At 40.1% G+C, this 18463-nt stretch overlaps 1 protein-coding gene across 1 annotated transcript in view; it reads left to right on the forward strand.

The window, feature by feature from the left end:
- The window catches only part of LOC146138373 (WW domain-containing oxidoreductase-like), a 44697-nt gene that overhangs the window by 11416 nt on the left and 14818 nt on the right, over positions 1–18463 (forward strand). The window contains exons 7-9 of the mRNA XM_083393456.1: positions 739–924; positions 1691–1798; positions 3802–3946. Of these exons, the coding sequence (XP_083249582.1) occupies positions 739–924; positions 1691–1798; positions 3802–3946 (439 nt within the window). The remainder of the gene's footprint in view (positions 1–738; positions 925–1690; positions 1799–3801; positions 3947–18463) is intronic.

Consider the following 18463-nt stretch of genomic DNA (forward strand, 5'->3'; position numbering starts at 1 on the left):
GACTTATTGGGGTATGTCAATATATTTTAGTTCAGGGGTGGGCAATTGTTTTTGACAGAGGGCCGCATGAGAGACACTGAATGTTTTGTCTGGCCGGATTAAAAAGGAGATTCGAAATACAATATAATATAAAGTATGATTCCGTTGTAAGAGGGTGAAAGATTTAGTTTTGACAAGCTGTTAGCGTTATGAATAAAGGAGATGCCTTGTGTAAATTATTCAATAAAACATGCCGAAATTACTAATAAAAAAGTGTTATGTAGAAAGTAAACCATGTCGGATTTGGCCCGCGGGCTATAGTGTGCCCACTGCCCAGGTCTTTTAAAAAAAGTACGCCAGTAATTTCTTAAATTGTGTCTGAATAAGTTTGAGAACAACTGAGGTATGTGAATGAAAAATTTTGAACCCAACTCCAAACAGTTAAATGGAGTGAAGCGAATTGAGTGAACCCGTCTAAATGAAATTAGGTATATTCTAGATACGTTTATGTCTTTGTCTTTTGTTATCGATCTTAATGTTACTGTACTTACGCGTTTCTATTTTAAGCGATTTTAATGCGAGTGACTTCAAACCATTAAAAAATGTTAGTGCAGTACGACACTTATTTTTAAAGTTTTGAGTAAAAACGTCCTCGGATATGTGAATGTTACCTTTACTTTAAAAAAGGCTTCCAAATCTGGTCTTGAGGTCCAAATTTTTTGCTTTGGTTTCGATAAAATGCTTTGTTGTTCCTTTCAGGCCGCTCCACATGCTCATCCTCAACGCGGCCGTGTTCGCGTTGCCCTGGCAACTGACCGAGGATCGCATCGAGCGTACGTTCGCCACCAACCATGTCGGCCACTTCCACCTTACAAAGATGCTCGAGAAATCTTTGCTCGCTAGCGCCCCCGCGCGAGTGGTTGTCCTGTCCTCTGAATCCCACAGGTGGCGCTATGGAACGAGTTGTGCTTAAACCAGTGGTCGGCAACTTTTTTGTCGCAGCCCAAAGTACTCTGTTCAGAGCTGTTGAAGGCCCACTACTAAACAATGGCGGAGTCATGATATTTGATTTTAGGGTTAATATTACACGGCGCATTTAAGCCCATATCACTGCTTATCATGATGTAAAACATACTATAAAACGAATGATATACGCGCGAAGCGCGAAAATTTTTTCATTTACATACAGCTTAAGTTGCCAAAAAATATAGTTCGACAGGCTCTCAGCACCACATTTTCGACCACTGGCTTAAACCTTAAACGATGTTTTGCGCGAAAAACGAAGTTCGTTAAAACAGTGCACAGGGGATATCAAAACAAATAATGACACAAATGAGGGTTATTCAATTTTTTATTTGATTTAATGCATTTTGCTGAGATATCGTTGGTAAAAGTATCACCTTTAAGGTAGAAATTTACAGATATAGTTTGTCTCAGGCTTTTTGAATTGTTTATTAGGAACAGTAATGTGTGTGGTGTTCCTTGGTACGAAAAAACGTTTATTTGACACTTAAAAAAATATTTTACCATTTCCTAAGACTTTTACCAAACCGCAACCAATTTCTATGCAGTCAAATTTTTCTTTTTTTGACGTTGCGGAATAATAGTAGAGCTCTTTTACCACACGGTATTAGTTTTTATAATATTTTTTACTAGACACGAAAATAAATATTTAACAAAAGTTTATCCTTACTGATAAATGTTTTTTAAGGTACCCTGACATGGAGGAACCAACGCTGGAAAAGCTTTCTCCTCCCGTTTCACAATTTTGGTACATGACGCAATACAACCGATCGAAACTGTGCAATATTCTCTTCAGGTAAGATCACAAGTCACAAACTAGTTATCGAAACGTTAACTAAATTTCCATGCATTGAAAGCTTAATCGGTTAGTAAAGCAGTTTTTAGGCGAAAAATGATTGTTATCTTTTTTGAAAAGTCATGATTCTATCAGGTTCAGCGCGCGACGCACTTCGCGACAAAGTTAAAAAAAAAATCGTGACAAAGTTCGTATATAACAGTAGTAAATATTTTGTGCGATGTTAATTGGATCTTGCATGTCGTTTTAAAACAGGGTTTCTTAACCAGGGCTGCGAGAACTGATCCAAGGGGGTGTGGGGATGCTGAATCAGACTCAGAAAATGTATTACTTTATTTTGTTTTTTTTGCTCCATTAAATGTAAAGTCATGGTTTGGTATAGTGTTTTTGTGTTATCAGTTAAAAAATAAAATTACAATAGTTTTGTTAGTTAAGCAAATTCTGTTTTTGTTGTTATTTAAGCAATTTCTAGGCGGTGCGAGACTTGGTTGGTGATTTGAAAGGGGTGCAGCAAGGAAAAAGGTTAAGAACCACTGTTTTAAAGGAACAGATTTTTGTTTTCAAAACTACAATATTCTATATGTGGCATACTTTGTTTTCCTTAGTCCCACCTCTGTGTGGCAAAAACGCCGCTGTGCCTCATCGCACACTTGATAACCACTGCTTTAGCCAGTCAACCTAGCTCCCTATCGTTTCCCCTTCCATTAAATCTATATAAATTTGGCACGAGTGGACACCGGAAATTTTGATTCTAGATAATCGAAACTTTTGTCGCGTTTCCCGGCAATTGAACGCCGCCCACCAGACTGTAAACAAAGTTGTCTGAAGCCTCGTCATCCCGATACCTTGTAACGCAGCGACGGCGAGCTCGCTTTTAACTCTAAAGTACCACACTCAACAGAGAAAGCATATTCGGGACAGTCCCCTGGGACTATCCTTCAGTGTTCTACTATACTGCTTCAGCAGCAGAAAAGCAATCGCCTCTCGACTGAGCAGCGTTCACCGAAGCGGTCAATTCACGCAGGCCAATTAGTCCAGCACGTGGGCGAGCTGTGGCCTCGAGTCCCGTAGGAATCAGCCTTTGTTTTTGTGCCTTCGCCGTTGTGATTCGTCATCGCGGCTCGTAGTAGTTTTACTTCGTCGCCCATGAGCAACCGCGGTAAACACGGAGGGCACGTCCGGACCTGTCCTTTTCGCGCGCTCGCTCATTTTTCCTTTGCTTGCAACACAATTTCGCCACTTGGCGGGCACCTGGAAAAGGTTTATTTTTACAGATGCTGGAAAGCAATTATTTTTGGCCGTGGGTTGTTTATTGTTTTTTTTCTGGAACGTAACAAGACAGCTTTCTGCCGCTCACTTATTTTTACGGTAGATTTTATAGGTTGAACGTATTTCTTTGAACTTGCAGTTTGACTTCGAAATATTTTTATTCCCATTTTTTAAAGAGTAGCACTTATAAGCTGACAAACCTTTCGCACGCCTTGAAATGTAAATCTACTCTTGGATTCAGAACTATGGCTCCAATTCGTTTTACCGTGGTGGGTGAACTTAAAAATTGATACGAATAAACTATATAACGGTGGTAAATATAAAGAATACTAAAATGTTGACTAACTTGGCGATGTTTCATAAAAACTGGGGATTTAATTAAATTTAAAGCGGCCCTTTCTAGTAACATTTTTATTAAAAGTTCACAAAGTCTGCTATTTAACCGGAAGAAAAAGGAATGGCTAACAAGGCAATGGTGAAATCAGCTAATTTTTTTAATTATATTTATGGTTTTAATTATATTTATAACGGACATGTAATTAAATACCAAAATGTGTACTATTGTTGCTTTCACGTATCTCTATCATTGCAATACTTCGCTCTTCTCCAGATTTTAGAAGCCCCTCATAAAACAGAAATTCGCAAAATGTAACAAACTATAAAAAAACTAAAATTTCGCAAAATGTAAACAAACTGTATATTATACACATTAACATTGACCTCTCGTTGAACAGCAACGAGCTTAACCGCCGTCTCTATCGTCGAGGCGTGACCAGCAACAGCGTGCACCCAGGCAACATGATGTACACCTCGCTGTCAAGTTCGTCCTGGCTTATGCGTGCCGCTTTCTTTCTGGCGAGACCCTTCACCAAGTCTATGGTAAGCGGTGTATGGTAAAGTGTTTTAAATGTGTGGTACATGCATGTATCAATTAGTACATCTAGACGCGAAAGATTATATAGGAGACAGCAATAACTGTACTTTACGACAGTGCTTATTAAGCTTTTTTAGTTTCGTTCGCCCTAGCATTTATTTCCAGATTTCATTCACCCTTCTGTAATGATATGATAAAACTATCTCGCTTATATATAACAGCACAAAATGGCCTAAGTTGTTTCCATTTTTGATCAACTCAAGCTAAGTTTTACCATTACAAATCTACAATTTCTCGAGCCCAGAAATATAAAGCAACAAAAGCACAAAACTAAGTCACCAAATTGTTGTACTTATACTAGGGCTACCATATTTTTAGCACCCAAAAAGAGGACATTTTTTCCCTCCAAGTAAAACGATAGTTTGAATTGTTTCGTTTGAGAAATACGTGCCATATCCACACCTTTTTTTAGCAGCGGCACCCTATGTAATTTTCCTATAACTTGCACCCCTACGAAAAGCAATTCGGATTTTTTAATTCAATATCACTAAGACAACATGAAAATAGTGAAGTTTGTTGTCGGTCGCGCGAAGCGCGAAAAAAATTGGATTTAATTGGTTGAATTGGCGCTAAACTGTACAATCAGGAGGCTTTTCGCAAAACATTTCGTCCCCCTGTTGCTAGCCTGTTATCCAATTATATAAAATGTGGATAAAAAATAGTTCAAACGGTGGATGACTTTTATCGTTTATCTATAAGTTAGAAAAATTATAATTAAATAGGGCCGTTGTACCTTCGATGATATGAAAACATGGAATGGCACTCAAAAGAGACTTTGTGCTCAACAAAGTAAACAAAAAATTAACAGAAGACTCGCAAATTTTTTTTGCAGTTTTAATGTTAAATTGGCAAAAACAGAGTTTGTACAGCGCTGTAGGAGTGGTGTACAACCAAAACGAAAACGATACCATTAGAATTATTGCAAAAAAAATAAATATTAACTTAGAGCTCGCCTCCCCCCCTACGAATTGCTTGGAGCCCCCCTAGAAACCCTTTTTAAAACAGCAATTCAGCATCTTTCATGGCTTAAGTATTTTTGAAAATAAATACAACTTTTCGCCTAAAAGTCTTTTAAAAGTATAAGCAACTAACCAGAAATGGGAAAAAAGAGGACATTTTTGAGCGTCCTCGGAGGACCATTCAGTTTTCTTGAGAAAAGGGGACAAATCTTCCTAAAAGAGGACATAAGGTAGGCCTAACTTATACACTCAGTACAAACTTAACTAATACAATAAGCAAAAAAAACACCAAAAAACACCAGTTCAGTAGTCGATTTAATTCAGAAAGTTGTTTACTAGTGACTATAGGATGCTCCTAAACTTTCGTTCACCCTTATTCACCCCTTTTGTCTGGTTCACCCCTGCAAAAATTGTATTCACCCTGGGGTGAACCATTCACCACTTTAAGAAACACTGCTTTACGATATTGCGTGGTCAAGAATAAGCCATTTTTTTGTCGAAAACTGTAATAAAGGCATAAAGTGTCGCTTAATTAAATATAGGTACACTCAAACGCCAACAAATTACACATGGATTAAAAAAAGTTTTATTCCTTAATTTGTTGAACAAGCCTAGTTTATTTAAGACTCGACAAAACAAACGTGTTACCGCTGGAAAACGTGATGAATCTTTTCATGGCAAGTTGTTAAATGTCACAGTCTGGTAGTCTTTTTTCTGCTTGTTTTCGTTCTATCGTGTTGTCAACGTAAAGCAAAGCAAACCTCACAGCGCCCGGTACAATTGTGAATAACCGCTAGACGGTGTCGCGGAGCATTCGCGCCCTACTAACGATTGCAGCAGAGTCTCGCTTTCCGTTTGCGCTCTTGCGAACTTCGATAGGTAGCACTTTCTGTCGCAAGCGTCCGCTGCCAACCACAACAACACGCGAATTGAGCCAATTCGTAGTAAACACGCGCGAAGCGACGGCTGCTGCAAAGTTTCAACACTTTGGCGGCGAACTTTGTGGCCCCAGGGCTTCTTCTACTACTTCTACTGCTGTTGCTAGCCAGGCTAGGATGCTCAGTGGTGGCGCAACATGCGACCAAATGGTCGCCCGCAGGTGTATCTTTGTTTTTCCGTGGCATCGCGATAGGGCGGGATTTCGCCACGAAAAAGCCGCCGAGACATGGTCGCGGTTTCGGCCGCGGCAAATCCGATCGGACTAGCCCCGTCGATTTCTTTTAATGTTTTTTGGTTTTTCATTGACGAGCGATCGGCCTTGAACACGTGACGGGGCTGCACCAGGACCGTGCAATGTTGCCAGGCGCGTGCGGCAACCCTCTGATCCGATCCGATTTCGGCTAAGCGAAGGCCGCTCGTTTAACAAACTTGCCTCGCAGGTTTCGCCGCTGTGTTTGTGTTGCTGTCGCAATCCGCACGGTTTCGTGCAAACTTTACGCTTACGCTGTTCTTGCGGTTTTCCCGCCGTGCGATAATAGTTCCTGATCCCGACAGAAAAGACGAGCGCCCTTTCGTTCAACTGAATCCCCTCAGATTTGGGATGTTTTCCGTTGCGCCAATTTTGCTAGAGAATATCTTTTTCACACCGGAATACGAAGTTTCGGCCGACGTTTATTTTTTCGCAAGTCGAAAGGTTTAATCTCTTACATGCCGCTATTACCTTTTTTTGTTTTCTACGAGTGAAAACTTCTTACTGAAGAAAATCGTGTCAATCATTCAGCTATTGTTTCTTTACACTGTCGGCAGACAAGATTTGGACAACTAGATATAATTCTAGTCGTCTAGATCAGGGGTTCTTAAACTGGGGTCCATGGACCCCTTGGGGGTCCGTGAACTAGTTTTAGGGGGTCCATCAACGCCTATAATTGAAATATTAGTGTATATTTTAGAAGTAAATCAATTTATCAAAGAGAACAATTTAATTAAAATTAGAACGGTTTTACACTGACTGTAATAAGACTTCATTTCACTTTCACATTTTTGGACCAAAATCAGCAGATTTAAGTCTATTTGTATTGTGACGTAAATTTATGACGTCATTTTTCAATTTTTTTGGCCTAGCGTGGTCCGCGCGAGCTCCAAAAAAATTTTAGGGTCCCGTGGTAAAAAAAGTTTAAGAACCCCTGGTCTAGATCGATGCATTCGAGCGACATTTTACCAATTCGTAACCTAACCGATTTGTAATTTGCTTAATAATGTTACTTGTAATTTCCATATTTTTACAGTTTTCCGGCCGCCATTTCCAGTCCCCTCTCGGGCAAAAAAAGTTCCACTGGTTTTACCCTGGTTTACAGTTATTTTTTTTCCATCGCTTCTGAACACGTATAATTTTTAAAAACACTGAAAGCATACAAATCCCAATTCTTATGATAAATACGGTTTAAAATATATTTTTTTCAATCTGAATAGCACAGACGTGGTACAAAAATAGTTTATATCCAATGGTATTTTCGTCCATTACTGATTCGATTTTGTGATATGCTTTTGTTAGGTATAAGATCAGAAAGTTTTAATATGCAGAACTAACGGGTATTATGAACTATAGAGAATAAGAGATGACACTATTGGAATGTTATACCACTTAGGCCTGCTTGAAATATTTTTTCAGTATTTTTTCAGTGTTATTGTGCTTTTACATTTTAGCTGTTTTTAAAGCTTTTTCTTGAGTCCATGTGCTTCTTTTACATTTGTTATCTGTAAATTGAAAAAAATCATCTGTAACGTGCAAATGCATATATTGGCTTTTTTTCAACCATAGAATAATGTGAGACATGTAAAACCTGCTTGTAGCCTCCAACTCGTACTTTATTGTCACTGGTGGTACATGTGGTTTCCAATCTTAACGCATAAAACCTGCAAAATGCGAGTGTTTCGACCGTTCACGTTCCCCCGTCGCTCAAGCCAGTAGAACTTTCCTATAGCCAGAGAGGAAATTCCGAACTATTTTACGACCTATTGTTTTTTCGCGCTTTAATTGACCCGCTCTAATGCGATGGCCCTCTCAAGGCGCCTCTATACCTGGAAGCGATATCTCAAGAGAGGAGCGGAGGCTCTGTACTCCCGTTTGCACGTGCTTTCGTCGCCCGTATCGCCTTCTTCCGGGAAGGGCACGCGCCCAAGTGTGCCGCAGCTGTAAACACGCCCCCGGGCGCCGCATTTATCTTAGAGGGGGTCGATTCGACACCTTACCCTCAAACCTCCGTTAATCGACGGCCTTATCCGCCGTGTTTACGCGATTGTCTTAAATCGCCATTTTTTTCTTCTTTTTGAGTTTTGTGTAACACGTTTTGCTGAAAAACGTTCGAGGTAATTGACAGTGTTTCGAAACATCCTTCGTTAAAATTGGAAGTGTGATAAATGAGTTTAAAAATGTTTTGCAACTTCGATCACTTTACCATTACTCCATTAGTGCAACCAACTTACCGTTTCATTTGCAGCCTTTTCGACTTGCTTAAGTTGACCAGAGTGATAGTTTTTCCATCATTCGTCCTTTCCGATATGAATGAGCGCGATCGCGGGGCCTCTTTCGTTAAACCGTCGGTTACAACTGCTCCCTCAGGATGCGATAACTGGTTGTTGAAACCTGTCGCCTTCTTGAAGGGCGTTGGTGAACGATGTACGTTATCTTACGTAAACTGCCGCAATGACAGGCAGCCAAACCACGGACAGATTCACCACTGGGGAGATGTATGGGAGCAGACTCGTCTTTAATGTGAATGTGGACGATTTCCGCCTTCCTGCCTCCAGCATTCCATGCGTTAAAATCGCTGTTTTTTTGTTTTGGGGTAAAATGCTGCGCAGTTGTTTTTGCGCCATTTTGGTGATACAAGATTGGAATTCCAACATGCTTCAGTATAGCTTTGCCCATAGTAGATGTTGTGATCTTTGCTAGGTTTCACTTCGGGATAAACTTTCAAACTTTTATCGTCATGGCGTTTTGATTCCTGAACGACTGTTAGAAGTCTTGTATATTAACCCAAGGTTTTAACAATATATTTTGTCACAGACGAATAATAATCGTTCAAAAAACAACTTTCTTTGACAATTTACGACCCCTTGTCGTATATTGTTACAAAAATCCGCTTCTATTTGCCTCTATGCCCCTTTCTGAAATTCGCTGCTAAAGTAGGCCCACGCCCACTTTTTCGTCTTTTATTGGCGTCTGCAGACTTTATGGTACTCCGTCAAAACAACGAAGCTTTTATTGTCCCTGGAAATCGAAACACGGTTTTCGACATTAACGAGCAGAGCGGCTGACAGAGCATTTCGCTTGTCAATCAAACGAAAGCACCATCTAACTCAGTGGTTCCCAAAGTGTGGGTCTCGACCCAAACATGGGTCAAGAAGGGTTAAAAATGGGTCGGGAAAGGTACGATTCATATCTGCCAAAAACTGGACTGTTGTAAAATTTACTTTTTTGTTTTTTTCAAGTTCGTTTCATCTCAAAATAGACTAAAATATTACATCAAACGTATTTATTTAGTTTTGTCTTACTGAATTAAAATATTGTATCATGAGAAATTTTGGCGGTATTCAAGTAACTTTCTTTAATACATCATGTATAAGTCAAGTTCGGCTGATTAATTGAACAATTGGAGCTGAATAGTTTAGTTTTAGTAAATATAGGTCAGTGAAGTAAAACGCCATCAAACTATTTTAAACTGTTTCCTAACAATCAAATAAAACCAGGTTAGGGAACGACTGATCTAAATGGACCTTAACAAAGTTAACATTGCTCTTGCGTGGGCGTGGGCCCCAACTAGGGCGAATAAAACACAAAAGGCTCGAAAGGAACTGAGCCCGAGGTTTTTTAACTGTGTACAGTGTTACATTTATGGAAGGTATTAGGGATGTCAGATACTTGACAATTTATTACAATACCGATACCCAATATTTTATACAAAAACTGTCCGATCATGTCATTACAATGCTCCAACTAACAAAATATATAAAATTAGCTACAAATGTATGTTTTTCAGCTTATTCGGCCAAATTTTGCCTCAGTGTTAAAGAGGCTTACCTTCGTTTACGTCAGTTACCTCTAGAGCAGGATTTTGTAATCTTTTTTGTATGTTTTACCCGTTTAACAAATATGAATATCAGATTTACCCCAAATATATAAAATGGTGATCCTTGATTAAAAAACGAAAGTAACAAATTAGATCAGTAGTATACAATGCGACAGCTTCCCTTGCTTTTTGGGAACGACAAACGAGAGCTATTTTTTGATTTATACCCCTACAAGGCTAGCTTAGAATTGCCAGTTGATACGAACTAGGAAAGTATAGGCTATCAATACATACAGCTGGCAAATTTTTCTGTCCCGGCAAATGATGTGGATAATTTATAGCTCATTTACCCACTAAAACGAGGAAATTTACCCCCTGGGCCCCCTGGGGTAAATTTACCCCAGGTTAAGAAAGGCTGCTCTACAATCTAGATCTAGATTTACAAATTTTTGATAAATTAACCTTTCAAGGGAGAAATCTCCGCATTGGACCGCAAATCATGGATTAAATTCCTATATTAGTTTAGTATCGGATCGGCACCGATACTGCCACTTTGCATCGAGTATCGGCTCCGACCTGATATTATCGGACACCTGTAGCACGTATTGTCTTTCGTTGACCTGGTTTCCAAACCTGCATTGCTCGTGATTTCCTTGAAACATGACGTGTTTTAGAAGGAAATGCACCCAGCTTCCAGCTTTTGCAGCCCTCATTCACCGATGGCGATTGCAGTGAGTAATCGTTCAGTATGGGAATATTTCAATGATCAACTCGTGCTTTTGGTTGCGCTGAAGACTGCTGGACCCTTTACTCTACATTTCATTGGGACCTTTCGCGCGTTGCGAAATCCGAACTGTTGAAGGTCATGTTACGAATTTTTATTCTGATTAATTATTGACCTACCGACTGTTATATTTTTGTACGCTTTAACTAAAATATTTTAGTAAATAAAAACGGGTATTAAGCCAAGCTTATTCCTATATTCCAGCTCAGGGATTTCCAAACGTTTTATACCGACCCCACTTCTGTTTCAAAAAAGAATGTCAGGCCCCAGTTTTATTAAAAAAAAAAGAAATGTCAGGCCCCACCATAACTATTAAATATGTCTAAGGATATGTATTTGGTCTACCACTACAAAAATATCCATACCCAACCAAAATGTTTTCAGGCCCCACAAGCCCCTGTTTAAGAACCACTGTTGTAGCTCATAATGTATGCATACTTAGGTATTCGATTTTACCGTTAGGTGGCGCACGTAAGTAAGTCACAAACCCATTTTGGTTACTGGCCGAAAATGGCTTCGACCATTGTTATTTTCTATAAGCATTTCGCCAAAAGGCGTTTTGAAAGCTGTATAGCCGAATCAAGGCAATTTTCTGAAATTACATATGTTACAAGTGTTTTACACCGAGTGATTTCAATCGGTAAAAAAAACTAAAAAAAAGAAATAAAAAAAACAAAAAAACAATAGTAATTTAAGATTAAGAAGGGCTTTTAAAGGACAGAAAATAGGAAATTTTGATCTGTAGAATTAAAATTTTAACCAAATTGACCTAAACGTAATTTGTTTTGCGGTGTGCCCGGTAGATTTTCAAGTGTGCTGCGTAAGTTTTGTAATCTTTGAGCGTTTAACATTTAAATGCACACTGAGATAACTTATCGTTTCCAGTGTAGTGTTTGTGTTACAACTGAATGGTTTTTATGCAAGGTGTGCTGCGATATCAAAAACATTAAGGACCACAACACTAAAATTGCCCAAATTTTGAAATTTGACGATAATTAGCGGGTGATTTGGCATCAGGGCGGGTTAAACCGGGCTACGTGGAATTTATCTTCTGTTGCTGTCACACACACGACCCCCTTCATGCCTCTCTGCCTTCCCCCCAGGCACCGATGCAACCCTATCTATTTCCAGGCAAGCCACCCTGAGTCCGGACTGCTGTAGACGTGCCGTGCAAAACGCAACTTTTTGGTTGGCCGCAAATTCCGCTTTGTGGCGGTTTCTCGATTTTTTCCCGAGCTGAATTTGCATATGCCGTGCGTTCCGGTACCCCTCGTTGCGCTTGGTTGTCTTATTGGTGCAACACAAGCCTCCTGTGAACACATTTGCTTGAAACGTGCAATGTATGGCCGCTCGAATAACAGTTGGAAATGCACTCGCCAAGGTTTTTATTTTGTGAGCTCAAGTGTTTTAAGAAAAAAATGTAATTAAAAATTAACCGTTTTTGCACTGAATGTATTTACACTCCATTTGACGTTCACATTTTTTTGGCCAGGAACAGCAGCTTTCTGAAGTTTATTTGTATTGTGACGTCAGTTTATGACGCAATCTCTAAAAATTTATTGTCTACCCTGGTCCATGCAAAGCAAAACAAAATGGGGGTCCGCGTTAAAAAAAGTCAAAGAACCACTGTTTTAAAGGCTTGTGACATCCCCTTTCTTTGTTTCTATGTTTTTTTAAGCAGACAAACGCGTATGCATATCACAGGCCCGGTGCGATTCTTAGCTCGACAAAATACGCAGGGATACTTGCGGTCGTGCGTGGAAAACAGGAAGGTACAGCAGCTTTCGAAGTGGACACCGCGGAAGGCGTAAACACGGTTCTCGTTGCGGTGCTTCACGCTGTGTGCTGTTGTGCTCGGCGATGCGATGTCGACAGTCGGGTTTCGATGTGTGACAGTGAGGGATGCCTTCTTGATGCGTTTCCGCGCGTGATCTCGCTTTCGTCCATTGTTTCTCGCGGCCAGATTTGAGTCAAACGCACCTTCATACCACCACCCTTCCCCCAGTGTGCGATGATTTCAAGTTTTAACCACTTGTGGCGTTTCGGTCAACTCGCGAACAAGGAAGTGGCATTACGCTGTATTAGTTAATAAATTCCGAGATAGGAGCTCGAGGCCTATGCGGGTAGATAAATCTGAAGGTTACCGAGACTTTAACAATCAATGACTCGTTTGTGGCCAGCTTAAAGACAGTAACATGTTTTGTGTTGGGCCATCATTGACTTGTATGCGCTAACTAACAGCTGCCCGATTGATCATAAGTTCCATCCCATTGCTGCGTACAAACTTTCTATATAATCGACACAATACCGCCTTGTGATCATTGCCGTTACTAGCGACAACAACATCGCCACGCAGGTTGTTCCCGAATTAGACAATTCTTAGAATTAAGTGGCTGCAACTCGCAATCAAGCTCTCGAGCAAAGCGACTATTTCAGTCGAATCCTGCGATAATTAACCATCGCGATTTCGCGTAGGGCTGTAAACCAAGTTTGAAGCGTTTTTTTCCGACGCAAACAAAAGTAAAGTAGACCAGGGTAAAACCTGTCATGTTCAAAACAAACTTTTCATGTCATTGTCGGAAAAAAGTTCCTATACTGTTACCTTTACTATACTATTGATTACGGCTCTTTGTTTTCATTTCAAATCAATTGAACTTAGCAATCTGGGATTCGCGTTTAGCAATTTGGCGTTGACGCCAAAATCACCACAATTGTCATTTAAGTGTAAATGCCAATCGTGTTTAGAAGCAGTCAGTCGCTAATTTCTTCTTGCTTCAATTTTAAAAAATCCGGGTGTACGTTTTGCTGCTGAAATTTTGTAAAGCGATTCGATCAAACGCAACACGACGTTTCCCGAAGGCGCGCAAGTTACGCTTGAGGGCGAGGGGCAAAATCTCCCCTTTGTTTTTCCTGCGCAATCGGTTATCGGCTCCATCAACATCTACCGGATTAGGTTGCTCGGCGGGCCATTCTTAGGCCGCAGTTTGCCCGGTCCGACATAGAAAGTGAAAACACACCAACGCCTTTGCCATTTGCGCTAATTTGTTCAGTTCAGACTTGGACAACTAGATAATTCTAGTTTTTCTAGTTCGGATTTTATCAAAAATGCTACTTTGTCCAAAGGCATTTTTAGTATCTCATATAAAACACAAAATTTTACTTTGGATTCTTTAGTTTGAACGACTTGTATGTATTTTTTGCTGTCTAAAAAGAATGAAAAGGCATAAAAATTAACACACACATATTTACCATTCGCGTTCTTATAAGAACAAATTGCGAATAAATGAAATTGATTGTAAATAATTAAATGTGATTCTAGTTCAAATTCTAGTTGAAATTTGATTTTTTAGAAATTCGGTAATTCTAATTCTAATCTAATTTGAGAAAACTCAAAACGATCTAGTTCTAATTTTAATCTAATTTGGAAAAGCTAAAATAAATCTAGTTGTCCAAGTCTGGTTCAGTTGGAATAACAATTTCACATGTTTGATGTTCGGTTGTTTTGTTTTATTTTTAGTAAAATGCGAAAGATTTAGAGTTTTGGACGATGTGAAATAAGACCCTTTTTATGTCGATACTCCCAATTTATTGAAAGCTTAGCTTAGCCGATTTAATTCGGTCCGCGTTTTTAGCGTTAGGGATTCATCATTTATGTACTTCGGTTTACTATTTGTTTTTTGGTGCACTTTCGTTAAACTGGTAATTATGCCTTCTGTTTTTTTCGAAATGTTTGTAAGTTGAACATTTCACTTTTCTTTGAATTGAAGTTACACTTCGAACTCCGGAAACTAGTAATTATGTTTTGTGTTTTATCGAAATGTTTGTATGTTAAAAAAATCCATTTTTTTCTCAGTTGAAGGTATATTTCCAACTCACGTTCGCCATTCAACTAACTTCAGTGAAAAAACTCTCATTTTGAACCCCTAAGTACGCTAAATTTTGGAGCATAATGGTTGCAGGTTGTAGTAATACGTAATAAGAATATCAAACCCAATACAGAAGTAGGTATCATCTTGAACGTTTCGAATCACTAAATTTCTTTCGCGTTGCGGAAATGAACTGTACTGCAGTGTGTATAGATCATGGGTGGGCAAATGTATTCAATGGAAGAGCCATTTGCAGAAAATACAAGTACCAGGGAGCCTTGAAATTATTTCAATACAAAAACGGTAAATTATGCAAGGCCAGCCGCAATAATAACAGAATTGTGATATAACAAAACAAAACGTTAATAATAATCAACACAATAATAATAACGGTAATAGCAAAACAACACTCACAATTTTTATTAAAATCAGTCTTTTGTTAATTAACTTGTCGAACAGTTTGCCCACCCCTGGTATATATATATATTCCCTCCAACACGGCCAATAATGCTCAAACCGGAAAGCGAACAATTCGCTACTCGGAGGAACGTTCATCTGCTTAACGCCGCCCTCTCCCCCAACGCACCGCCATCAAACTTGCTGACCAGCGCAACAACGACAATTTAAAAGCTGGCTATAGGGATTATTACGCGCGGCCCGACCAAAGTCTCGCGATCCCTTCTACGTCATAGGCATTTTGCAAGAAGGGCCGCCACTAATTAGAGCGCCGCTCAACGGGTGGGGCCAGTTGCTTAGCCTATTGTGCTGTCTCACACACGCGTTGCCTATACCCTTCAATGTCCACCAGCGTGTTTATTAAACCAAGCAACCACAACCATCCATCTCCTTGAAGGCTTTCCGGGTGTCGCTGACTCTTGCGCCACTGCAGCCACGTTTGCTAACCGAGGACGCCCGCCCGCCTTTGTTCCTATATGCCTGCAACTGCTTTTGGGCGGACGGGAGAACGGCCTCGTTGCTGTGTTGTTTTGTTGGCAGTCGAACTTGATTTGATGCACTACAGGACTTAGTGATTTCAATTCGTGTTTGGCGACCCATCTCTGCTTCTTGGCCGCAAATTGATTTTGAATACTTTTATTTTTACTTTATTTTATGGAGATGTTAAAAAATTGTACATAAATATAGCATATATATATATATATATCCACTAGATTTTTTTATTTCGTGTGCAACAACATTTATCGTGCAAACGTAGCCAGTAGCAAGCAAAAAAAACGTTACAATTTTTCTGAAATCTTTCAAGTCTAAATTCATGACCTCAAACCTAAAGAAACGTCCTAGATTCGTCACTTATAAAACTCGACTGCCGCGTCGTTTTAAAATAAGCGCCAGCATTACACAACAGCTTGACCGGGAGTAACCTCGCCAGACAGACTGGCCACCTGTCCCTGTTCGTCTCTCATGTCGCTTGCGTCACACCGATTTTTTATTTGCCGCAGTGCTCTTGGCCTGTTTTGTTTTGACTTCGAGATAAACTGACCTTAAGAGTGGCCGCCACGTGCGCCTGCCCACTGGTGCGAGACGGGGCGTCTAATATTTTGATTTTTAACGCGCAAATCTCCTTGAAATCCGAAATTTCCTGCGGGGGAGTAAATGCGCCAAGAAGATTTTTCGAAGTTTTCACCCGAGCTGTTAATTTCGTTGATCTATGCAATGGAAAAACACAATCAAATCCATACAAAATATAATTTAACTTTTACTATACATTTATACACAAAGAGTTGTATCAAAGGGGGTACTGAGATTTTCAAATACCTCTCGTCACCCTTTAGCATAAGAAAAGGCACCCCAGGGTGTCTCTCCACCCCGGTTGAGAACCACTGGTCTAGGGATTTTTAAGCTAAATTTTAGATTTAATCCCGAGGTTTACATTTTCAAGGATTGCCAAGCAAAACTGAATTTAATTACATTTGAATCACATTAACGTTGGAGCTTTGTTTTGGAGCTTTGGTGAGACGTTGTTTTGATTAGCGCGTTAACCCTAAACAACAGTATCTACTTATGGCTTTAGGCCCATGTGTGATTATACCTTATATTTATTAAAAAGCCGTTACTTTGCATTAGGTGGAACAACGACCTTGTAGAAAGCCAGAGTTTCTTCTAATTGCCTGTTTTTTTTTTACCTGATCTGTTCTGTTTTTATTAATATTTTCGGCATTTTACAACTTTTATTAATTATCTGTAATTATCAATAACTTTGCTATGTATAAGTATTTTACTTAACTTATGGTAACTGACGATCAAATGCGCGATCCCGTGTTTCACTACAAAAGTTTTTTAATCGTTTGACCTTATTTGTGCTTTCGATGCGGCACTGGTCGTAATAAAGTTACAACGAAACTATGCTTTATAGCTTTTTAAAGATTAACTGTGGTGCGACACCTAAACGTGAATGTTCAAGCTTTCATGCAAAAATATGACAAATACCATTACTGTACTTGCTTTTGCACTTTCCTAGTGAGGCAAACAGAGTTGCCAACAAAAATGCTTGCTTGACGAACTTTCAAGCGCCTTAACAACCTTTTATGTACGGCGGTATCGTTTGTATTAAATAGGCTTTGCACAGCTTTTTTCGGGTGTAATTGCGAGCATCCCATAAAAGGTTGGATCACGCGACAATGTCCTGATTATCCACCTCTTGGCGTGGCAGCCTGTAATGTTACGGGCTTGTTTAATATTGACTTATATAGGGAGTGTGAAATGGTTGTAGCCTTTATTAGGCACACGCACTTATATTTGGAACGCTTTTGTTCGGATTATTGTGAACATTTGACATTTCCGAGATGGCAAAAACTTGTAACTTTGCTGATAAAGCAACTAAGGTGATTTTGGCCTTTTGTGCTTGCTCGTGTTGCTAAAGTTTGCTCTGTTTGATTTGGGCTTAAAATTGCGTGACTTTTACACTTTTTGCGTGTAAAATGCAGTTCGTGTTCGTCGTTGTAAACTGCAAAACTAAAAAGGCGGTGCCCAGGTAAACAATTCAGAAAGCCTGTTGTCCACCTACTGCCAAAAAAACATGATAAAATACCGAACGAAGGAAAAGCCTTGACTGAAAATGCCTAAAACGAGCTGCAGCCTTATTTTGCGAATCAACTGCGTGAATATCTACCCTTTGCCCCACGCTACAACCTTGTGTTGATCTCCAAGCGAGTCATTGGTAGGGAGAATCCTACCTGCCAATAATCGCGGTTCGTCCACGTTTAAACAGCCTTGGTAAACTTACGTTCCTCCTTTGAAGGCGGCGATGCAGTGAATTCAGGTGAAAAGATACACACACCTATAGTACTGCACTCCACGCGAAACTCAAACATGGGCGTTGGCGTACGCGCCTGCCTTTGGAAAAGTGCGGTTTCTTGGCAGCGTTCACTCTGTGCCGTAACACCGTTTGCCTCCCGCATGAGGTGACTTCGGTGCTGATCGTATTCCGGGAAGTGCCAATGTCATTGTCATGAACCCACCACCAGCTTCGTTGTTTATTTATGACCGAAGTCGTTATTTGCGCCTCGACGTTTAGCGGTCGTGGGGCTTTTGTGTGCGGCATAGCCAATGACAAATCATGGCTTATAGGAGTGGTGCAAGTTCTGTTGGCCGAACGCGCGCAACATCGCGACCGACATTCTCCGGCTTTGTTCATCGGTCGGGTTTGAGTGCCGCGGAAAAGGGTCGTGTCCCCGCAGTTGCGGTAACACGTCAAACCGCCCCCGTTCATGGCGCGGAACGCGATTGGGCGACGTAAAGGTATGTAAGACCAACTGCCGATTGGAACACACAATAAGACCTGCGAATCAACAAGACCTAAAGCAGAAAAATGTTGGGCCCTGTATGG

Source organism: Ascidiella aspersa, chromosome 7 (assembly GCF_963924565.1).
Source record: "Ascidiella aspersa chromosome 7, kaAscAspe10.2, whole genome shotgun sequence".
Taxonomy (NCBI): Eukaryota; Metazoa; Chordata; class Ascidiacea; order Phlebobranchia; family Ascidiidae; genus Ascidiella; species Ascidiella aspersa.